The following is a 24148-nucleotide window of genomic DNA, read 5'->3' on the forward strand; positions in this document are numbered from 1 at the left end:
GCATCTAAACATAGTCTTAATTCTCCACTGTTTTTTTTACTATTACAATTGAATTAATATACGGTGAATCACATCGTTCAATTATTTGATCTTCCAACATTTTATTAATTTCTTCTTTCACCTGTTGTCGATATTTATATGGGATCGGGTAAATCTTCGATCGAAAGTTTTCCAAGTTTTTTACCTCAAAAGAATGTTCGTACTTTTTTGCCACTCTGTTTTCCTCATTTATTAAAGTTTCGTGTTCTTTTAACATCAGACGCACCTTATTTTCTTTTTCTTCTCCACATATCAATTTTCTTTCTTTTTTCTCGGATTCTTGACACATATTTATCGCTCATTTTTCCTCCTCTTTTTCATCAATCTCTTCCTTAAATACCACTGTTTTAATCATATCCTTTTCATTTTCCTTTGTTGACACTATTTCTTCTTCTTCTTCGGGGCTCATCCCTTCTTTTGAGGAATCTCCGGTATTGACTTCCTTTATCCTTTTCTTAAGTTTTCTTCCTTTTCTTCTTTGTCCTTGCTTCGTTGCCAAATTCATTTCCACTGTTTGTTCTTTTTCCGAATTATCAATTTTCTTTTTCCCATGTTTATTTTCCTGTTCTCCTTCTTTTTCTTCTGTTAGTTTCATCGTATTATTTTTGAAATCTATGACTACATGTTTTTCTGCCAGTTCGTCCACTCCTACAATCATGTCATGCGACATGTTTAGCATTATTCCACAGTAGTGCATACATTTTCTCATCCAATCGTACCCTCACTCGTATTCCTTCATTTATCGTTGCCAATGTCCGTTTTTTTGCACCCACCAAATTTACCCTTGGTATTTTGTAAATTAAATTTGTCAAACTCACTTCTTCTATTAATTTTCTGTTTACCAATGTTATTTCTGAACCGGTGTCTATCAAAATTTTGATTCGTCTATTTTTTATGAAACCATCTACAAATTTTAAATTAACTCCTCTTCTTTCCTCATTATTTCCTGCTAATTTAATGAATTCCTTTGGGTGACAAAAAATTCCTGCCTGGTTTTTTTGTTTTAGTGGGTGCTTTCGTGAAAAACCGTCTGTTGTTCTTCCGTATTTTTTCCTTCATCGCTGTGTCTTTCATTCTCATTTTCCTCTATTTGTGTATGATTTGCCTCTCTTCTATTTTCTTTTAGTTTATTGAGATAATAAAAAATATAACTTATTTGTTATCAAAAGTAAAATAAACTCCTTATATTACCTGTGTTCGATGGATTCAAAGATTTTCTAGTTGTCTTTTATCGGGATAGAGAAGAAGGATAAGAATAAAAAATTATTATATTACAAAAATTTACGTTTCTTTATTTTATATGAACGAATAAAACAATTATCAAAAAGGTCGTTTCTAAAAAAATTTCTATTCTTATCTACACTAAATCTTATCTTAAATTACTATATACAATTTGTTTATATTGATATCTTAAAATTTTATTTCGATGGATTTTTTTATTTATTTTTCTTTGGTTGGGAAAGAAGAAACATAACAATATATATATATATATATATATATATATATATATATATATATATATATATATATATATATATATATTGTAAAGAGTACGACCGTTAATTAAATTTAAAATATATTCAATAGGTGAATTGCAGAGGTTTTATCGGTCAATGTTAAAAGTATCCTCACTTCCAAAACAATTTGTAGGTTTTTAAGATGTTATGAAAACTCTACGATAACCTGTTCATTTATTTAATTTTTGGTGATTTTTTTATTTTGACCGATGGCTTCATTTGGATGTTTTGTTAAAGCTATTTTAATGGTCAAACCACATTAGTGAAGCCATCGGTCAAAATAAAAACATCTCCAAAAATTAAGCAAATGAACAATAGTGCTCTTTTACAGTTTTTCTTGTGTTTTTTGGTTTTATTTTTTTTTTTTTTTTCATTTAGTTTTTTAAGTTTTAATGTTAAGTTATAGTAGAGTTTTCATAACATCATAAAAACCTAAAATTGTTTTAGAACTAAGGATGCTTTTAAAAAAATAATAAAAGCGAAACGTATTCTAGTAAATCAATGAAGTCGTTGACGTCATTCATTTGCCAATAATTGACCGATCAAACCTCTGCAATTCACCTCTCTTTGTCAACCATTTTCCATCCACTCCTGAATGTAGGTCTCTCCCAATTGCTTCCATCTTTGTCTATCTTGCCCCAATCTAATCCACTGTTTGCCGGCTACTGCTCTTATGTCATCTACCCATCTTTTTTGAGGTCTTCCCATGCTTCTTGTTGTCGTTCTTGGTCTCCATTCTAGAGTTCTCCGTGTCCACCTGTTGCCATTATATCGAGCTATGCGACCTGCCCAGCGCCATTTCATTTTTGTAATTTCTTAGACAATATCCCTAATCTTCGTTCCATTGCCATTTGCGTTGTTTCTAATTTTTTAGCAGAATTTTTGGTAAGGTCTACTGTCTCCAAGCCGTAGATGCAAACTGGTAGTATGTATGTGTTATACACCTTTTTCTTTAAGTTTACAGGAATGGAGGTGTTTTTCAAGATATATGCTAGTTTGGCGAAAGCGCCCCATGCCAGTTGTGTTCTTCTTTTAATTTCAGCATCTTGATTTGGTTTTCCTAGTTTGATAACATGACCTAGATATATATAATGTTCAACATTTTCTATGGTATAATTTTGTATTGTTATATTTGTTTGGTCTCGAGTCAGTATTTTTGTTTTACTGTACTTCATTTTTAAGCCTACTGCTCCTAAAACTGCATTTAATTGTTGTAACATATCATTTAGTACTTGGATATTATCGCCTATTAAAACTATGTCATCTGCAAATCTCAAGTGGTTTAAATATGATCGGTCGATGTTAATACCCTTGTTGTTCCATTCTAGTTTCTTAAAAATGTCTTCTAGAGCAATGGTAAATAGTTTGGGAGGGATGGTGTCTCCTTGTCTTACTCCCCGTTGTAGTCTTATGGGATTAGTTTTTGTGCTTTCGTCCAGCTTTATCTGCATGGTGGCATTTTCATATATGTTTTTAATTATGTTAGTGTATCTTGAATCTAGAATTTCATTGGTAATATCTTTACAAATTTTTAATCGTGGTTTAAATTCTCGACGGCTATTACTTAAGGATTTGTAGTTTTTCCTCGTTTCATTTTTATCGAACAATATTGTTAAACCAAAATGTACAATCTCACGATACTTTTTTCACATAAATGCAGGCAATATTTAACAAAAACTGTAATTAATACAAATAAGTTGAACAAATGATGAAGCCTAACTCCTTTTTATGCTAAATAACTACTGACTTCTCTTGATAGAAAAGAACTACTAACCTCCTCCTCATATTATACGAATACAAATTATTTTCGTTTTCAAAATCTAAATAATTATGAATTTTTGGTCATTTTGGAACGGCTATTTTCGTTTTTTTTTGTCACACAAAAAGCTTTCTTTATTAAGTGATTGTAGAAAAATTGTTGTATGTGCCAACATATATCTGTTAAAATATTTAAATTACTTATTTATGTAATTTCACAACCATTGTTCGATTTCTTAATAGGTACAGTGCATCTTTCAAGATCTTTCACGTAAAGATGAATAAATTATACCAAATATTGTTACTCACCCCCAAAATCTTCCAACTGTGAAATACCAACCACCCTCCGTGTGCGTGGTCAAATAAAAAACCTATTAATTAGTGTAATATAACATATCTATTAATTTAAGATCGTTACATGCTGCCCATATGTTCTAATTCCGAATTAGAGAAGGCCGCATTTATCCGTCGACAAAGAAGACTGAGGGAGATGTCAAATATTTAAGTGACGACACAAACATAGGCGTGGTGCTATCATAATATTAGATGTTTCAGTTTTATGATGAAAGAAAAATTAGTTTTTCAAAATAATAGATAATCGTCTCAAGAATTGCCGAAATTCCAAACAGATATTCATTAAAAATGATATTAATATCAATAATTTTACTAGAAAGGAGCTGAGTGTAAAAGCTACCATTCCCTGATAGAAACTACGAAATACCACATAAAACTTAACATAACGTTGAATAACGAACACTATAACCTACAAAGCGTACAAAATGACAGCGTAAAGTATTTTTATCAGGAGATAAAAAGTCACGTAGGAAGTCACGTACCTATATTCTTATAATAGTAAGGTAAGATCGGGTAATTATGAAATTCACATAACGACAAAGGCACTAACAAAGACATAATGATAGAATTATTCTTTAATAAAATAATTCAATTCTAAAAAAAATAATAAAATAACCACGATTCTGGAATTGTATGACTTTCCAACAGGTGGCCCTGACGGCAACAGTTGTCTTAAGAGAGCGCAGTTGCCACAATTACCTCAATGTATATTACCTATGTCCTATGTCCAGCTGAAAGATTTACACACTGTATAATCCAAAATAGAAAAACAACCACATTATTTTGTGACACAAAAAGAAGATACACATGAATAATTGCCGTGTGTTCTTTTTCTATTGTGGCTTTCCTAATATCTTTTAATCGACTTTTCACAATTTTGGAATGTATTTTTAGACTGCATTCACGAAACTAATAGGTATATGTATCTATTTTTATTTTATTTAAACGCTATATATTTTAAAATAAATTATATCTGCTCTGACGAATTCTCATATCCGTTTACAGCGGTGTATTTGCTTACAGGTCCTAAAAATTAATAATTATATTTTTTCATGTCAGTTATATATTGCTAACTTGGTAGTAATAGCCGATATCAATAATAAAGGCGGTACTAATAGTATCATCCCACCAGGAGTGCTATACTATTATTTTAATTCGTTGCTGTAAAGAAGGCGGAACTGGTTCATTACTAATAGATTTTTTTTTAAGTACTTCCTTTTTATTTTTAGATTAGATTCGACACAATTTGTAAAAAGTTACAACCTTATGATTCACCAAGAATGTATTGGACGTTAGAATTTTGAAGGTTTGTTTTGTTCATTTTTTATCCTTTTGTGGTACTTGAATTTATAAAGTAATTCATTCTTAGACATGAGTAGCTCCTTAGTCTTAATTTTTACTATTACTTTTCATTTTTAGTTTTAATTTGTAAATAATAATAATAATAATAATAATAATAGCGTTTATTGTCCAACAGAATCCATTTATAGGACAAAATACAATACTAAAGTTAAATAATAATAATAATTCATAAGTACTAACTAAATAACACATTTTTCGAGTATTTTACCTTAACATAAAGAAACTACTCAATCACCTAGGTAGATCACAGCCATCCTAGTAGGCTGCTTTAAACTGCAGTGAAATATATCGCAGTAAGCACTTAAGGAATTATAATAGTTGCATATGAGAAATAGAGGAGAATTTAACATAAGATTAGTTCTAGCTTGTGTATTTCTGAACGTAATCGAATTTCTTACTGGATAAGATGGAACGTTAAAATTTATTTGTCGAAGAATATCAGGGCAGTCAATGAGATTATGTAGTAGCTTGTACAGGAATATTAGGGAGGCATTAATTTGTCTAGATTCTAATGATACTACGTCCAAACCGCTACACAACTCACTATTGCTGATGCCCCTCTTGGGATATATGCCGTTAATTTTGAAAGAAAAAAATTTTAAAAATTTACGCTGCACCTGCTCTATAAGTTTAATATGTACATCATAAAAAGGGGACCAAATGACAGAGGCATATTCCAGTTTACAGCGTACAAAAGTGTAATAAAGTAATTTAATTGCCTTAATATTAGTGAGATTTCGACTATTTCTAATTATGAATCCATAAGATTTAAGTGCTTCTTTAACCTTTAAATTTACATATTCAACAAAGGTGAGTTTATAATCAAATGTAACTCCAAGGTCTTTAATTTTATTTAAACGTTCAAGTTCATTGCTATTGATAATATAAGGATGGTATAAATTAGACTGTTTCCCAGAATAACTAACTACTTTGCACTTATTGGCATTAAGATTCAAATGATTTGCATTACACCATTCATGTACACGATTCAGTTCACTCTGCAAAAAATGACAATCATTAAGGTCACTTATCAATGAATAAATCTTTAAATCATCGGCATAACATAAACATGGTGCAGAAATTGATTCACACAGATCGTTAATAAATAACAAGAACAATAATGGACCTAGATTAGAACCTTGTGGAACCCCTGAAGAAGCTAGGTACTTTTCCGATTTGTAACCATTATAAGCAACAAACTGCGTTCTATTTGACAAGTAAGACCAGCGTCTTGTAAAGTATAGATCAGCGTTTCACAAATAGTGGGTCGCGATACGGTACCTGGTCACGAAAGCAAAATGTCGGGTCGCCTACAACTGTCAAAAAAAAGAAGGAATCCTGGACACGACAATATTCTGAAGATTACTTAGAGTTCGGTTTTATAAAGGAGGATACTGATAAAAAACCATTATGTGATATTTGTTATGCTGCACTTTCAACGGAGTCCATGAAACCTTCAAACTTGAAGCGGCACTTGGAATTGAAGCACCTTGTGCAATTGTAGTGGCTTTTTATGAAATATGAAAATTAATTGCTGAAACCGGTTATCCTCACACAATTGCCGAGAAATTAATAGTCCCAGTAATGAAAATAGTAGCATCTAGGATATGTAATAAAAAGCAGGAGAAGCAAGTAAATTTGCTGGTTCTATAAAATAACACAGTGAAGCGTAGGAGTATGGAGATGGTAGATAATATTGTTGATGAAGTTGATGAAAGTACATCAGATACTGCTAATATATACAAGACATTATCAGATACTGCTAATAATAGCAGTATGAAAGCAGTAAAAGAGAAAGTATTCGGCCAGAAAAGGATGAAATTTACCTGAACATTACTAAAATTGTACCGCTTGATAAACACTCGCTGGATATTAAAAATTTTACAATGTTGTCAATATGTAGATGATCACAGTAATATTGGGTATTTTTAGTATATCTAAAAAAATTAGTTTCAAATAATTGACACTAATGACCAAAGGGATAAGGAAATGATTTTTGGTAAGGTATGATATACAGTGTGTCCCAAAAAATTTTATGCGAATGAAGAAAAAGTTTATCTTACATTTTACAAAAAAAAACTATTCTTGATAAAAAGATCAGCATAGAAGGAAAAGAAAAATAATGATTTGATTTAAATATAATATTAACCAAACAATAGATAATTATGATGTCATTATAATACAATTAAGAGACTTTCATTTTAAAAGATCCTACTTGGAAAACTTGGAAGAAAATAAATATTTAAATAAGGCAATAATTATATGATTTTTATTATCATTTTAATATTTAAATTCTTTTTAATATAACAGTAACACATTCAAAGACATACAGGCAAAGCAATCGAACATAAACAGCTGATACTAAATATATCGTCCAACAACGACGACCAGATTTTCAACACGAAAATGGAAGAAGAAATGCAAGTAGAACATAATGAGCTATATATGACGCTATGGTGAAAGTGGTAAGAATCATAGAGCTTAGAAAATCCAGAAACATTCTATCTGAGCTTATTTAACTTGTCTTTAAGATGGTAAAAGAACTTTTTCGTTGTCCGAATGAAGAAGAAACTCCTTATAATACAAATGACCACAAAGAATCCTATAAGTACATCTAGCACCGGTAGACTTAGAAAAAGCAAATGATGATGTACCGATAAAAAGTTAAAGTGGGTGCACCTTCTGGCTCAATATAATATCAAAGCGATTCCACTTCGCCTTCGATTTTCACTTGGAATCGTTCTTTTTTACAATGTTATTATAGAATACGTTTGAAATCTAAATCGAACTGAAAAATAAAATTGACAAAGTTTACATGTTGTACAACGGACTGTCCTTCTCGCGTAAATGAACTCTTCCAACTACTTACTGTGACTGCAAATCACAAACCACTATTTTGTGTTTCGTTTCTCTACGTTTGTGACACTCGCTTAAGCATTTTATTATAAAGAAAAGATAATACACCGGCAGTACACAAGCTACGCTTTAAAATTTACGAAGTGCGAATCGAAACATCTAAATAAACCAATTTTTAGTTAAAATTGTGCTTATTTCCCATTAAAAATGGTAGACAATATAACTACAAAAAGAACTAAAATATTACTAAATAGAACTCTTATCAAACCTGTTCTCTTCTACGTATCACGAACATTGGCGATGATAAAAAGCGATAAAAAACGCCAGCTTTGAAAGTAAAATTCTGATACATATACAAAGTAGGTAGAAGGATCGAGTAAGGTATAGGCGCTCTAATTTTGGGCTCTACTGCCTTTATGATGAACCTGATGTTAGGAGATCCGTTAAAATGGAGACATCCTGCGAAGGCAGCTCGCTTAGAGCATGATTTAATGACCAAGTGGAGAAAAACTTTAGAAAATTTAGAATAAGAAACTGGAAAACCATGGCAAAAAATAGGATGGAACGGAAACTCTTACTGAAATAGGTCAATACCTACACAATGGACTGTAAATCTTAAGTTCATTGGTTAAAAAATAATAAAATTAATATAAATCTCTTTTATCCTTCCTCCGCCCTCTTCCATAAGTCTGTAAAAAATGGACTGTATCCAATGCAAAACTTCTTTCACTTTACTTCTTTCTCAGTAAAACATTTCATCATTACAATTTTTCTTTTGTGAAAAGAAAAATTGTAATGATTAAATGTTTTACTGAGTTTTCACATGAGGAATCCAGTGAAAAATTTTTCTTTGCCATCTACTTTACGACATTTGTAATAAGTATTCATATATTAATTTCAATATAGTTTGGTACTACCTAGCTTCTTTAAGTCAGGTAAAACTCAACGGAATATGCTGGTTTACCATCTGATTTAAATAAGCAGTCATATAACATTTTTAATGCTTCAATATAGTTGGGTACTACCTAGCCTTTTGATTAGGTGGAATCCAATGAAAAGTTTTTTGTTTACCATCTGCTTTACGGCATTCGTAATAAGTATTCTTATAACAATGTCCATGTTTCAAGGTAGTTTTGTACTACATAGCTTCTTTTAGTCACGTGGAATCCAATGAAAAATTCTTGTTTATCATCTGCGTTACGACATTCGTAATTAGTATTCATATAACAATTTCAATAGTTCAATATAGTTTGGTATTTCTTAGCTTCTTTAAGTCAGGTGAAACCCAATGGAATATTCTGATTTATCATCTGCTTTACGGCATTCGTAATAGGCAATTATATCAGTTTTAATGTTTTAAGATAGTTAGGTACTACCTAGCCTAGTACTTTTGTTCAGATGGAATCCAATGTAAAATTTTTTGTTGACCATCTGCTTTACGGCATACATAATAGGTATTCATATAACAATTTCAATATTTCAATATGGTTTGGTACTACCTAGCTTCTTTGAGTCAGGTGGAATCTAACAAAAAATTCTTGTTAACCATCTTCTTTATAACATTCGTAATAAGTATTCAAACATTTATCATAATTCCATGACTTTTAACTATAATTTCAATATAAAATTATGTACTTATGTATTTGGACAACATTATGCCTACGCTACTGACTGCAGCACACGACAATTCCGGATACTCACAAATATTAAAACCACGTCCATTTCCGATCCCAAATTTTAAGCCACGTGCTCACGTGGCCACATTTAACACTCATTTATATTATCAGATGCAGTCCGCTCATATCAGGGCAGCATCTACATGCCAACATTTTATTACGGTTATCTGCTTGTCCTTGCTTCGATGACGGGCCATCGCGTGTCCGCTTAGTTTGGGGTAGGTACCTGAACTATTTTAATTGATTTCGAGTTTTTACATTATAACATAGTTTAAGTCCTGAAGGGGGCTAGAAATGTGGCACAGTCGTACTATATAAAAAGGTTTAATATACACACATACTATAGTCCTCCTTTCAAAACTTTTTAAAAAATATATTTTTTACTATTTACAATTATTCAAACATAGCACTGTTAAATCAGTATATAGAGCGATAAAAGTAGTCAAAATATAGTTAAAGTCCTCCTCCTCTATCTTTTCTCCTTCGTAAGGATGTAGTGGCGTCATGTAATTTGTTTGACTATTTCTGTCCAATTATCTGTCTATCTTTCTGTATATTATTCTGTCTTCATTTGGTCCGACCATCGTACTGGAGATCTTCCTCTGGATCTTTTATTGGCTAGGCGGAAAATTCTCATTCGCTTCAATGTCGAATGGTTCAGTGGATGGGGGTTCAAGCCCAGGCTCGGTGTACAGAAAAATAAAAAAGGCTAACGCAGCAGTTTAAAATTCTAAAATGAATCTGCGGCTTAGACTAGAATATGCTGGTGTCTAATCGGCCTATGGTGGAGTAGTACGGCAAGAGATAAGGGCTTGCGGCTCGGTGATACTCCTCCATAGATCCCTACCGAAAGGGTGTATATATATATATATATATATATATATATATATATATATATATATATATATATATATATATATATATAATTGAAACACCCAATCGGGCTACATCACAAAACGTTTTTGGAATCTATATTCCATTATCAGTGTGTCTAAGTGTACATGTTTTGAGCCAATAAATATTTGGGTAAAAACCCGTTAAATATTATTAATTTAAATTTAAGTTACATTATTGGATCTTATATGCTATGACGTTAAAGTTACAATTAGAATTGATAACATGGCAATGTAAGACTCTACTGGAGTTTGCTGGTCCTGAGACAAAGTGTCTACGAGGACTTGTTGATAGCAACCAAAGCAACCATGGTATACAGCCAGCTACAGAAACTTAGTTTTCTTTAATAATTCTAGTTGTTTAATTTAATATTTCATGCTTATTATATAAAGCGGAATATCTGGGCCACATAATGAGAGGAGAAAAGTACTCTCGACTTAGACTCATAATCCAAGAAAAAATCTCGGGAAAGAGAAATGTGGGACGTAGGAGGATTTACTGGTTGCGAAATTTAAGGGAGTGGTATGGGTGCAGTTCAATACAGTTGTTCAGAGCTGCAGCCAACAAAGTAAAGATTGCTGTGATGGTAGCCAACCTCCGATAGGAGACGGTACTGCAAGAAGAAGAAGCTGATTATACAAGGTCGAGTACGTGTAAATACCTAATATGTCCATCAAACCAATAGAATCCATTGAACTAAATAAAAAATATGTGTAAGGATACTCTACAAACTCTCTAAAATAAGGTTTACAGTACTGAATACAGTGATTTAATCCAATTAGAATAACTCTCATTGTGAAAAATTGTACAAATTATCGTATTTCTTACATCGAGCAAACCGATGGACAATAGTATGTCTTATAGACTGATGTATATAGTACATCAGACCATCTGCTGACAAAGAGAACATTGATAGAGAAGGCAAATGAACACCAACTACCCGTATTTCTTGCCTTCGTCGACTATGAAAAGGCGTTTGATAGTATCGAGATGTGGGGCATAGAACAAGCTATTAATAATTGTAAAATAGATTCGAGAGATAGGCAACTAATACATAATATATATGAAAATGCAACTATGATAGTACAACTAAACGAAAATACAAATACCATCCCCATAAAGAGAGGAGTGAGACAAGGAGACGTAATATCGCCAAAGCTTTTCAACCTAGCCCTAGAAGACGTCTTCAAAACTACAAATTGGTCAATCTATTTCATTAACGTTAATGACAACAAGTTAAACTACCTTAAATTCGCTGACGACATAGTGATTATAGCGAGCACATTCGAGGAACTGCAAATTATGATGGGGGAACTAGCAGCCAGCTCCCAATACGTCGGCCTAAAAATGAATATGAAAAAAACAAAAATAATGACAAACACAGATGACCCCAGACGTATAACTATAAATGGCAGTGAGATAGAACAAATCCAAGAATATATCTACCTAGGCCAAATCCTGAGACTTGACAAAGAGAACCAAAGTGCGGAAATTACTAGAAGAGCAAGACTAGCATGAGCAGGATTTGGAAAACTTAGTTGGGTACTTAAGAACCGCAAAATACCCCAATGCTTGAGGAGAAAAGTGTTCAACCAGTGCATCCTTCCTATTATGACATATGGACGTCAAACCTGGACCCTAACCAAGGCAAACATGAATAAACTAGCCACAACAGAAAGAACAATGGAAAGAGCAATGTTAGGTATACGACTGTCAGATAAAAAGAGGAACAACTGGGTAAGATCCAAAACAAAAGTCGAAGACATAGCAACAAAAATTGCCAAACTTAAATGGAGCTTCGCGGGCCACACTGCTAGACAAAAAGACCAATTGGAATAATACAATACAACATTGGAGACCTTACGAAAGTAAACGACCAAGAGGAAGACCACAGCTGAGATGGGTTGATGACATTAAAAGAATAGCCGGAACAAATTGGAAATATGTTGCTCAGGATAGAGACCGATGGAAGGAGTTGGGAGAGGCCTATGTCCAAACATGGACGACAGAAGGCTAAGAAGAAGAAGATAGACTTAAAAGTCTGCTGCCATTGATATTAAGAGATTTTTAAAAATTGCTGCTGGGTAAATTACAACTAAATCTCCCAGAATTTCAAACAATACCCAACCTAGTTTGAATTTGGATAGTAGTATGCCAGAACACGGCAAATAATGAATCTCTAGAAAATAGAAAATACTATTCAGCGCCCTTTTTTAACATTTCTTAAGCTTTTGAGGGTCTGGCATACTCGTTTGCTTAACAAAAGTAGACAAGTTACAGCAATTCCAGCTTCAAATCAAAATTTAGGTACTATTTCCCATCTACTTCAGGCCAACCTGAAGATCTGATAGGTAAAATTTATGTTTATAGGTAAAAGATCACAATGGACCAAAAACAAAATCTTAGTTTATAATTCAGGCATAAAGTTGGTGTGCAGTTATGAAATCCAACTCTAAGGCTCAGCTTGGACGCTCAAAATAGATACCTTGGAGAGATTCCAATCAAAATTTAGCGCATGATTATAAAAGCATCTTGGTATGTACCTAATGCTTTCAGTAGAATGAAAACTGTCCAAGAAGGGATTGCAGATTACTTACAAAAATCATTACGACTAGAAGACCTTCCTAGCAATCTAGGGCAGAACCCCTTGAAGCCACAACCGAACAGAAGGCTAAAGAAACACACTTCCAGTGACCTTTCACCAAGATTTTTAAATTGATTTAATTATTTAGCCAGTTATGTATTTTTTGGATACATCAACTGGTTAGCTACTGGTTATTTTCTTGCTTACGAATAAAACAGTTGGTATCAATGCATCAGGTTCATCTCTCTCATTAGAAAAGAGCAAACAATAGTTGTGTAATTATTTATCTTTCTGTATATTTTCAATAAAATATGAGTAAAACTTGTATGTTTCTATTTTTTAATTATAGCCCACACAAAAAATAAAATATCAAATTGGGAAACAATGTATCAGCTAACAAAAATGAATTTGAAGGTAATTAATAAGACTTTTTTTTCATAGACTTGATGAGAGCATAGAATAAATTCCAAAAAATTCAATATTAGGGAGTCTATCGAAACCAAAAATGTCGTTAAGTGGTTAACGGGGCAAAAAGGTTTGGAAAACACTGATCTACGAGTATATTAACTTTTTCCATTACCGATATCAATTTGTCATGTTTTATTCGGATGAACGGTTTGTGGTCTATAAAACATTTTGATATAAGGTTGAATGCTCGAATAAATGAACTTTTATAAAATAAAGGCAGACATCGAGCACAGTTTTATTAATTAACACTAGAAAGTCGGAGGGGCCAATTTGGCCCCTGTTGCGATTTGAAGTTATTGTAGTTCTTTTATTTGACACAATAATAATTTCATATTTTATGACTTTTAATATTTTGATACAAAGTCTTATTTAACGCAAAAAAATATTGTTTACTAAATTTATTAAATGGATTTTCTAACAAACCTACCATAGAAGTCTGAAGAGGCCAAACTGGCCTTGTATTAATTATTATCGTTTTCTCGGAAATTTGACGAATTCTTTTAATTTTCTGTCGGATAGATAAAATTATGTTTATGTACGTTTATTCCTAGAAGGTATTTTGTTACATACTGTTTGTTCCTTGAAAGTATTTTGTTTATTGAGCGGTTTATTAGGTTCTGCTGACTCTCGTTTCTAGAATATTGAAACATTCGTTCAATTGTGAAAATTCAAGACGACTGTAAAGATGTCTCGTAGTGGACTATGAGAGCTTGAACTTCTTGAAGAAATACGAAAAATACAAGAAGATGTTTCGGGAGGTGAATCTGAATTTGCAGAAAATAATGAGTCAGACGATGAACAATACGTACCATCACAAAATAATGATTCAAGTGACTCTGATGCTTCAGAGCAGTTAGAAAGTTTTACTGTACAAGACTCACCAATTGATGTAAACACTGCTTCTACAACTCAACAGCACGAGTCAGCTAATTTTATCGTGAATTCAAGTGCATCTAAGCCAAGTCACAAGAGAAAAAGAGGTCAACAAGGAAAAACTATTTCAATCGGAGACACCGAACAATCGAAAGACGGAACAACGTGGAAAGTTATTGATTCTGGATCAGTACCTGGTAAGATTATGATTTTTAGTATCTTCATATTCATTGAATGTTTGCTCATTACAGGACGCCGCGCTCAGCACAACATTTATCGAGAGGAATCAGGTCCTAATCCGATTGCAGAAGCACATCGATGTTTGAAAAATGACACATGGACTATAACTTTGGAAGAACTGGAGGCTACCTATTATGTACGCAAGAGGAGTCTACGGCGCCAAAAATTTCCCAACCAACAGCTTGTGGTCAACAGTATGGGGTCCTCAGTTTTTTAGGCAAACTATGCCACTAGACAGATTTAAGGATATTATAAAATATCTCAGATTTGACATAAAGCAAACGAGATCTGAATGATTGAAAACCGACAAATTTGCTCTAGCCTCTGCGGTTTGGAATGGATTTATAGAAAATAGTGGTGCATGTTACAAACCGGGAATAAACCTTACTGTGGACGAACAACTACTGCCTTCTAAAGCCAGGTGCCCACAGGGTTCACACAGTACATATCAAATAAGCCGGATAAGTTTGGCATAAAATTTTGGCTTTTGATATGCGTGGAATCAAAATATATTGTAAATGGTTACCCTTATACTGGCACTGATCATCTACGCAAGAAAGATATAAGTGTTGGTGAACATGTTGTTTTGCGGTTAATGGAAAATCAACTGGGAAAGGGCAAAAATATTACGACAGATAACTACTTTACATCGTTAAAATTGGCCAAGGCATTGCAAAAAAAATCAACAAGTCTTGTGGGTACTTTGAATCGCAACAAAAAGGAAGTTCCTCTAAGCGTAAAGAGTAAAAATGGAGAATTATATGTTACCCATATATTCCAGAGCGACGAAAAGATAACACTTACTGCATACCAAGGAAAGAGTCACAAAAATGTGCTTTTGTTGAGCTCATTACATCAATCAGTGGATGTTGCTGTCGATGGAAAAAAACTTCCTCAAACAGTAAGTTTTTATAATAAAACAAAATACGGGGTTGATGTAGTGGACCAAATGGCGCGTCTTTATACTACAAAAGTTGCTTCAAGACGATGGCCAATGCACGTGTTTTATAACATTCTTGACTTAGGAGCAATAAATGCATGGATTATTTATAAAGAAGTTACTGGAAGTAAAATCAGTCGTCATAAGTTTATTCTTCAGCTGTGTGAAGAATTACGGGCTCCATACCTTGCCTCCCGAAATCTGGTACTTTACCCAGCACCACCGGATTTACCAACCACCAGCACTGTTACTAGCCAAAAAAGAAAAAAAGTCAGTTAAAAATGTTTTGTAAATGAAATCATATTTCCAATGAGTGCCATGGCTGTAACAAGACAATGTGTGGCAAATGCCAAAAACTGCAAACTGTATGGTGTTCCAAATGTTTAAAATGAAACTAATGAATTAAATCAAATTCTATCGTCAAGAGTTTATATAATTTCTTAAAACTGTTTATTTTTATTTTTTGTTTATTCTCAAATAAATAGTTAATTCTAAACTTGGTTTTTATTGATTTAGGAACTTGGGGCCAAAATGATCCCTTCGGGCTTTCTAGGTAGGTATGCTAAGCCCGACTTTTTTAGTGTTAAATCTTGCCCAAGTACTTTCGCTCCCTATAAAACATTTGCAGATAAAAATCACATTGTATTGGATCATGGAAATTTAATTTGAAGAAAGGAATACGATTATATCGGTCTACAAAATACAAAATTTCAGCAAATTTCAAATTCCAAAAGGCTCCAATAAAGTATATAACATGCTCTTTTCGACGTTTCTGTAATCTGCTTCAATAATTAACGCATAATTGAATCAGGGATCACAACAATTTTTCATTTTTTCTCATCAAAACCAAAATTGTAACAATTTTACACTATCAAAGAGGTAAATTATTATTACAGCCATTTATTCAGGCAGAGCGTTTGTTTGGGTGCCATTACCGTTACTGCCCTAACTCGCGTAACTCTGTTAAAAATGGAACGAGAATTAATAAAAATATGAAGCTTTCACTCACATATATCCTCATTTTTATTATGATGGAGAACGTGGGGTTTATCTCGGAATCGCGCTGGTGATCTGCTGTTAATACGGTTGGAGTAAAAATGTATGTATGCCATTAAAATGTGTATATATGTGAATTTAGAGTTTGGTTAGACTGTGAGCAAATATTTTGTGGGTAAAGGAAAGAGCTCTTCAGGAAAACGACATTAGTGATTTAATTTATTTTTGAATACAAATTAAAGAAAATTAAATGAAGGCTTTTCTCTAAGACAAGTTTTACAAATCAATCCTATATCAAATTCAAAGTGTGCCGTACACCACACTTTGATAATGCAGCTAAAAAAAAGTAAGGTCGCTCTTAAAAAATAAATACACAATATATCACAGGGCCTGATGGAATCCCAAGTTTCATAGTGTCAATGTGTGTCATGTGTTTCTAGTGTCAATATTATATATATATATATATATATATATATATATATATATATATATATATATATATATATATATATATATATATATATATATATATATTGTTATGGATCAGTTTATCGATCAGAAATAGAATAAAGAGTTTTTTTATTATTTTAATATACCGCGGGCATATAAGTTAAAATACAACCCTGTACTTATTTGTAATAGTTAGAATAAGAGAAAACATTGTTCCGTGACGGGACCCTGACGAGTTTTTCCGTGAAAGACTGAGTGAATAGTGAAAGGACAATGGAACCCGTATAATTATAGATTTAGGAATAAACTTGTAATTGTATTTTGCGGTGGGCATTTTTCGAAAGTAAATAAGAATTAGATTTAGATATGAGATAACAAGAATTCGGAAACTTATTTCTGTTGAAAAAGGCAAAATTGTTAATGGTTTCTGAAAAGTAATTTGAGTGAAAGTAGTTTATTTGTTTTAAATATCATGTTGGAAATTTTCTAAATCGAAAATAAGTGGGAAAGATGAATGCTTATGATTGGTTAAAAAGGAATGGTGGGAATGAGAGAGTTGAGAAGGTTGTCTGGGAGAGATTGAAAGAATTATTATGTTACCGGCAGACCATAAGAGAAGACGTGTTTTCGTGTAGTCAATCTGAGTACCAGTGTTTTCGTTTGTTAGTGAAAAAGGTGGAAGCTGAGAGCAGATCAAAATCGAGAAGATTAATACCTCTTTTGAGTCTGCATAGTCCACGAGATATAATTGAGAAAGAAAGGAGAATTTGTGAATAAAGAGTACCGGTCAAAAGAGGCTTGGGCTTGTGTTTTCGGAGGAGTAGTTTGCTGGTATGCGGTTTGGATCGATGCTGAGAACGGGAAAGTTTTGATGGTAGCCGGACATAATCAATCAAGGAAGGAACTGTGGTTTGATCGAGAGGAGACATCATTGGTGTAAAAAAATAAAGGTCAGTCAAATAATTTGAATGAAAGAAAATTTTAAGATATTCTAAAGATAAAATCAAATATAAGCATACGAACTAAGATTCCAAGTTTCAAAGAGTTATTTTTTTTGTGAATAAATTATATTTTTATATGGTCATTTTTTTTAGTAGATATTATTATAAAACAGATCAATAGATAGTTTGTAATTAAAATTAAATTTAGAGTATAGGAGTTTGTTGGGAAAGATAATTGCCCACAAAAGTTATTTATTAATATTCATCGTATTGCTTATTGAAAATAAATAATAATTTGTGTGCTTATTTATGTTGTTTTAATGTTAGTTCCGTTTCCTGTTCTATCCCGATTATGAGCAACTAGGAGATACTGAACCCACTAGAAGAGATATATAAAGTAAACTGATTAAAGTAAAATTAAGAAGGCACCCTGAGAATTTTTAATAGTAATTGATTTGTATGACTCTGCATAAATTAGTGAATTAATTAATTAAATAATTGGATTAATTAAATTAGTGTTAATTAATAATAAAACATCATAAAGCAGATCACAACAATATATATATTTCCATGTTAACATATTGGTTTTAATCCTCTTTTTCAAAGAGTTGAATTGAATGTTGGGGTCATAGCTATTGAAAATGTCTAAGAGCTCAGTCTCTAAACCTAGTGGACAGAACATAATAATGTCATCAATATACTTTCTTTTTAATAAAGGGAACGTTAAAAGGAACAACCTGGAGAACAATATCCAACAGATTGTCCATTCCATATGTAGCCAGCATTGGGGAGATACTGACTCCTATAGGAGTGTCAAAAATTTATTTATAATATTTGTTCTTAAAAGAAAAACAAGTGGAATTAAACAAGAATTCTATCATCTCAATAAATTTACCATAATCAATGCTACATACTGTAGAAATTTTATTCCAGTGTCTATTAATAGACTGTAGAACGCCCTTTAAGTAAACATTACTGAAGAGGGAGACCACATCCAGACTGACGAGAACATAATTATGTGGTAAGACAGTTCTGTTAAACAACTCGACAACTTAGAAAGAATCTCTGATGTAGTAATCATTATTCGAATCGTAAGCTTCAGTTAAAATATTAGTGAGAAAGCCCGCAATATGTTCAGTTGGTGAGCGTGAGCCTATGGAGGAAACTATAGGTCTCATAGTTAAGGTAGGTTTATGGGTTTTAGAGAGGCGGTAGAATTTAGCAACAACACTTTTATAGGATGAGAGTTTCTTTTTAGTGTTTTAATCAATTTGTTTCTTTTGCCAAGACGTTTTATTAAGGCATTAGATTTATTTTGAATATTACTAGTTGGATCAATAGGGGGGTTACATAGGATGAACCCTGATCAAGAATCTCTCGAGAAAGTTTAAAGTAATCATCTTTCAACATTACTACGGTAACATTACCTTTGTCAGATTTAGTCACTACTAACTCAGGATGGGATTTGAGGAAACGTTTAGTTTCCACTGAGAGACTTTGGAGGACTATGGAGGCATGCAAGTAACTATTTATATGGGTGAGTTTTGGATAAACAGAGTGATGAAAACCTTGGAATTGGTTTTATTTTATAATAACGTCGAGACACGGTAGGGATGAATCAGTTTCCACTTCCTTTTGTCTGTAGAATTGATTTTTCATGAACTGGATACTAGGATATATACCATTAAGATGGGTTTCAAAAGAAACCAAAGCGTCCCAGCCATGAGGTCAAATAACGAATGTATCATCAACATATTGTAGCCAATATGTGGGTTTGAGCATCGATGTGGATAGTGCTCGGGTCTCGAAGTCTTCCATAAAGTTATTGGCAATAACTGGAGATAGTAAGAAGCCCATTGGAGCACTATTTATTTGTCTGTTGAATTGATTTTAAACGATGAAAAAAGTGTTGGACATATAAAATTTAATGAGGGATAAGTGGTCTTGCTGGATAATGTATTTAGTTTCCATAATGTTTCGTCTACAGGAATGTTTGTAAAGAGTGAAACGATATCGAAACTTACTAGAATGTCTGACGGTGATATAGATTGTTTAAGATCTTAAGATCTATGTTTACGATATATATATATATATATATATATATATATATATATATATATATATACGTATTACAGTAATAAAAAGAATATTTTTTGAGTGAGGAAAATTTTAACGTCACCGCTATCTTTTTATTGTAACACGCTCTATATAAACTCATGTGTTCGATAAAATCCTTCCAACCATTCATGGTAAACTTCAATCTAGTACATAAAGCGGTGACAAATTGGGTTTTACGTAATCTCGGAATTGTAGTTGCGCCATTTTGAAAATTGATCATCGACAATGGGAAGGCGAAAAGTTGAGAAAGAGAGATCGAAAGACCCTACATTGGCGTATGGAAACGTTTTTAATTTGAGGAGATGTGAACATGCTACAATAGCTTCATTTCACTAACAACAAAGTACTTTCCAAATGTTAGAATGATAATGCCATGTGGTATATTTCATTTAAAATATAGACAAATATAGAGCCATTGAAAAAAATGGTAATTTAGAAGATTATGGATATCTAATTTAGTTACTTAACGTTTTTTTACTTTAGTTTATGCAGCTTAAGTAATAAATGTTTAATGATTGTGTCCATTTTATCAAACATTTGCTATCAAGAGAACATAGACACTTTTTTTATATTGGCATATGAGAGTATAAAATGTCAAATTAACGCAAAGCTTGTAGTTTGCTACAGTGTCGGATAGACGGAGGGGATTGGGGAAAACAACAATATACTAAATGACTGAAACTTAAACCGCAGACAGACAAATTAAACTCAATAAACCCGCTAGCTAGGAAAATTAAGGGAACTAATGGATATAAGTTATTACTGTCGCAATTACGCAATCGAGCAATACGAACTGTGCAACTAGATGAAGCAGTTCTCTCAAATTAATGGCGGAGTCACCTAAAAAGAGTACTAGAAAAATTGCTAACCAATTGTATCCGTTTCATATTCAGCATGTGCAAGCTCTACTCTGAGAGACTTTTTCTGCTCCCATTTTTTTGCCAACAGATTCTTCATCAAATCGCTTAAATTCCTAATTTCTTAAATGGTTGTATTTACTGACAAGGCTACTTTTGGACGACGCTATAAACATACAAAATTTACATAACAATCACTTATGGTACTTTGAGTATTAGTTTTCAGTAAATGTATGACACAACGACTAAAAGACGAATCTTACCTCTTTCTACAGAAAGAGTTATTTATTCTTTTTGACAAATTCTTTTACATCTGAAAAAACACATAGGTTCTATGGTTGATAAAAACTCTTTTGTTTTTCACCTAGTATGTGTTTATCGGTCTGGTAATTCTAGATTAGCAGATGATGAGTCCCTTATCGCATCATTTGATGAACTGTCTAGGCTAGAGAATCTGATTGTTATTGGAGACTTTAATTTTAGAGACATTTCGTGGCGTATAACTGATCCATCTAGTGGCTTAACAACTTCCAAAACTGTATTTACAGATTTTGTACTAAATTCTAATTTACATCAATTTATAACAGAGCCGACTCGTTTCAGAATCAATAATTTACCATCTATTTTGGACTTGGTATTCTCTAATGATCCCCATTTATTAACACATCCCATAATAAGCTCTCCAGTAGGTAACTCAGATCATACAGTCATAACGTTTCATATTCAGTTTAACTTACAGTACTGTACTCCTAATTCTAATGTTAATAAAACGGTATATGAAATATTTGATTTTGAAAATGCAAATCGCCAACTGGCTGATATTGATTGGAATGATGTTTTCGGCGACATAAGGAATCCAGTTGTATTCTGGGATAAGTTCTTACACGTTGTAAATTTCTGCAAAAACCATAATACCTTCAAAAAAACCATATACAAAAATAACATAAAACCTTGGATTAATGGGGAATTAATATATCTGATCAAGTATAAAAGCAAGTTGTGGAACAAATATAGACGTACAAATCGCATAGAGGATTTACTAATTCATCGAGACTTTGCCAAAGATTTAAAGAAATCTGTACATGAAGCTCGTGTTGCCTACGAAAACAGTATAGCCATTAGTAATAACTGTAAAAATTGTACGTACAAGTGTATTATATCTTCGTTGACAACAAAAGTTGCTATACCTTTACTGGAAAATGATAATGGGGATATATCCCAAAGTAACTATGAGAATGCCGAAGTCCTCGCCAGTACTTTCTCTGTCGACCCACTAATCATCAGTTGCCTAATTACTTCATCACGAGTTTCTTCTTCCCTTAAAAATATAATCATTACTCCTGAAAAAGTTAAACATCATCTTCAAAGCCTAAAAAATAATTCGTCTCTTGGTCTCGACTTAATATCTTCTTTATTTTTAAAGAAATTTTCTGATGCTTTAGCTTACCCACGATATGTGATTATGTCCTTATCATTCACCACACATATTTTGCCTCCTTTATGAAAAACCGCATCTGCAACACCGATTTTTAAAAAAGGGAACAAATTAAATCCTAATAACTATCGTCCTATCAACTTAACACCTATAATATCCAAGATAATGAAACCTATTATTGCCGATACAATTTCTGATATTCTGCAAAATGAACTGGTTATACCAGAACAGCAGCATGGTTTTGTCAAAGGACGTTCTATAATGACAAATCTTCTCTGGTGTGTCAATGAATGGTCAAGAGCATTAGACAGAAAAGCCCTAGTAGACATTATTTACCTCGATTTTGCTAAAGCTTTTGATAGTTCCAAAGCGAAGACTATTACATAAATTGGAACACCTTCATATCCGTGGTCAATTACTGAAATGGATCGACGCGTATTTAACAGATAGAAAGTTTGTGACGGGTAGCTCTTTCGAGGCGACAGACTCAGTAAAACACAGGTTGAAATAAAAATAAATCTATTAATTCTAACGTATGTACAAAAATAAAAATTAAATATATTCTATATCCCCGCCTGGATCCCGCGAGAGTGAATTCCCCGGCGGACGTCTGTAAAAGAAAAATTATTATTACTAACAGAAAAACAAATACGCGAATTCGATCGCACGCAGACTTATACTCGCTTCCACCTCAGTCTAGCGGAAGCGCCAAACGCTCTCGCAATCAAAATATTCGATTGTGTAGATCCACGTTATACTCTGAGTCAGAGTTGACGGTAACGTTTAATCCACTATACCCACGAGTTCTGCTTGATTGAGGACAGAGCATAATCCTCACTGCGGAAGTCTTTCTGTCCGGGTTGGCTCGTAGATTCAATGCTCTAGCGAGCCAGGGAGCCTGAAGCGTTAGCCACAAGTCTCCTCTAGCTCCGCCAGCCGCTCGCTTTAAATAGTCGCTCCAGGTCCCACCTCGTCGTCTCGTCGTGGAAATTATTGACACTCCCACGGTTCGAACTGTTGAACGCTGTTGCTGTAGGACGTTCAGCACATCGTTACAAGTTTTGTGTTAGAGTTAGGGACTCTTTCTCTGTTGAGAGAACGGTTTTAAGTGGAGTACCGCAAGGATCAGTTTTGGGCCTACTTTTATTCATAGCATACTCAAGTGATCTACAATTTCACATTAAATGCAGCAAAGCTTTCTATGCAGATGAAACGAAGCTATTTTCCGATCCCTCTGTAAATTTCCAGTTACTACAAGATGACCTTGATTGCATATCGGAATGGTGCTCTACTTGGATGCTGCCTCTTAATGTGGACAAATGTGTAGTTCTTCACATGGATAAAAATAATCCGTGTCTTCCTTACTCTATTAATGGGCGCGTGTTGAAAAAAACAGTGAAATCACATAATGATCAAGGTGTTATAATTAATAACAATCTAAGTTGGTCGGAACATATTTTGCATATTTCTAAAAAAGCTAACAGTAAATTATATCTACTAAATAAAACGTTTGCGAAAGTGTCATTTATGAGATCAGTTCATCTGTATAAACTGTACATTCGTCCAGTTCTGGAATATTGCGGAACTGTTTGGTGTCCAGTATTAGTGCGCGATCGTATCTCGAAAACGTATAGCGGCAGTGCACTAGGATGTCTTTTGGTCGCTCAAGACCTACGTATACAGAAAGACTGAATATGGCCAATCTCTCTACATTTGAACAACGTCGACTTCGAGGCGATTTAATTATTACGTTTCGGATAGTATGCGGATATGTTTATACTAGACAATGA

General features: G+C 33.1%; 1 protein-coding gene across 1 annotated transcript in view; it reads left to right on the plus strand.

Annotated features, from left to right (window-relative positions):
- Positions 1–22427, plus strand: part of LOC140433991 (uncharacterized) — a 50026-nt gene extending 27599 nt beyond the window's left edge. The window contains exon 2 of the mRNA XM_072521960.1: positions 21320–22427. Coding sequence (XP_072378061.1) covers positions 21320–22427 — 1108 coding nt within the window. The remainder of the gene's footprint in view (positions 1–21319) is intronic.
- Positions 22428–24148: the final 1721 nt, after the last annotated feature.

The sequence above is a fragment of the Diabrotica undecimpunctata genome, chromosome 2, assembly GCF_040954645.1.
Source record: "Diabrotica undecimpunctata isolate CICGRU chromosome 2, icDiaUnde3, whole genome shotgun sequence".
Lineage (NCBI taxonomy): Eukaryota > Metazoa > Arthropoda > Insecta > Coleoptera > Chrysomelidae > Diabrotica > Diabrotica undecimpunctata.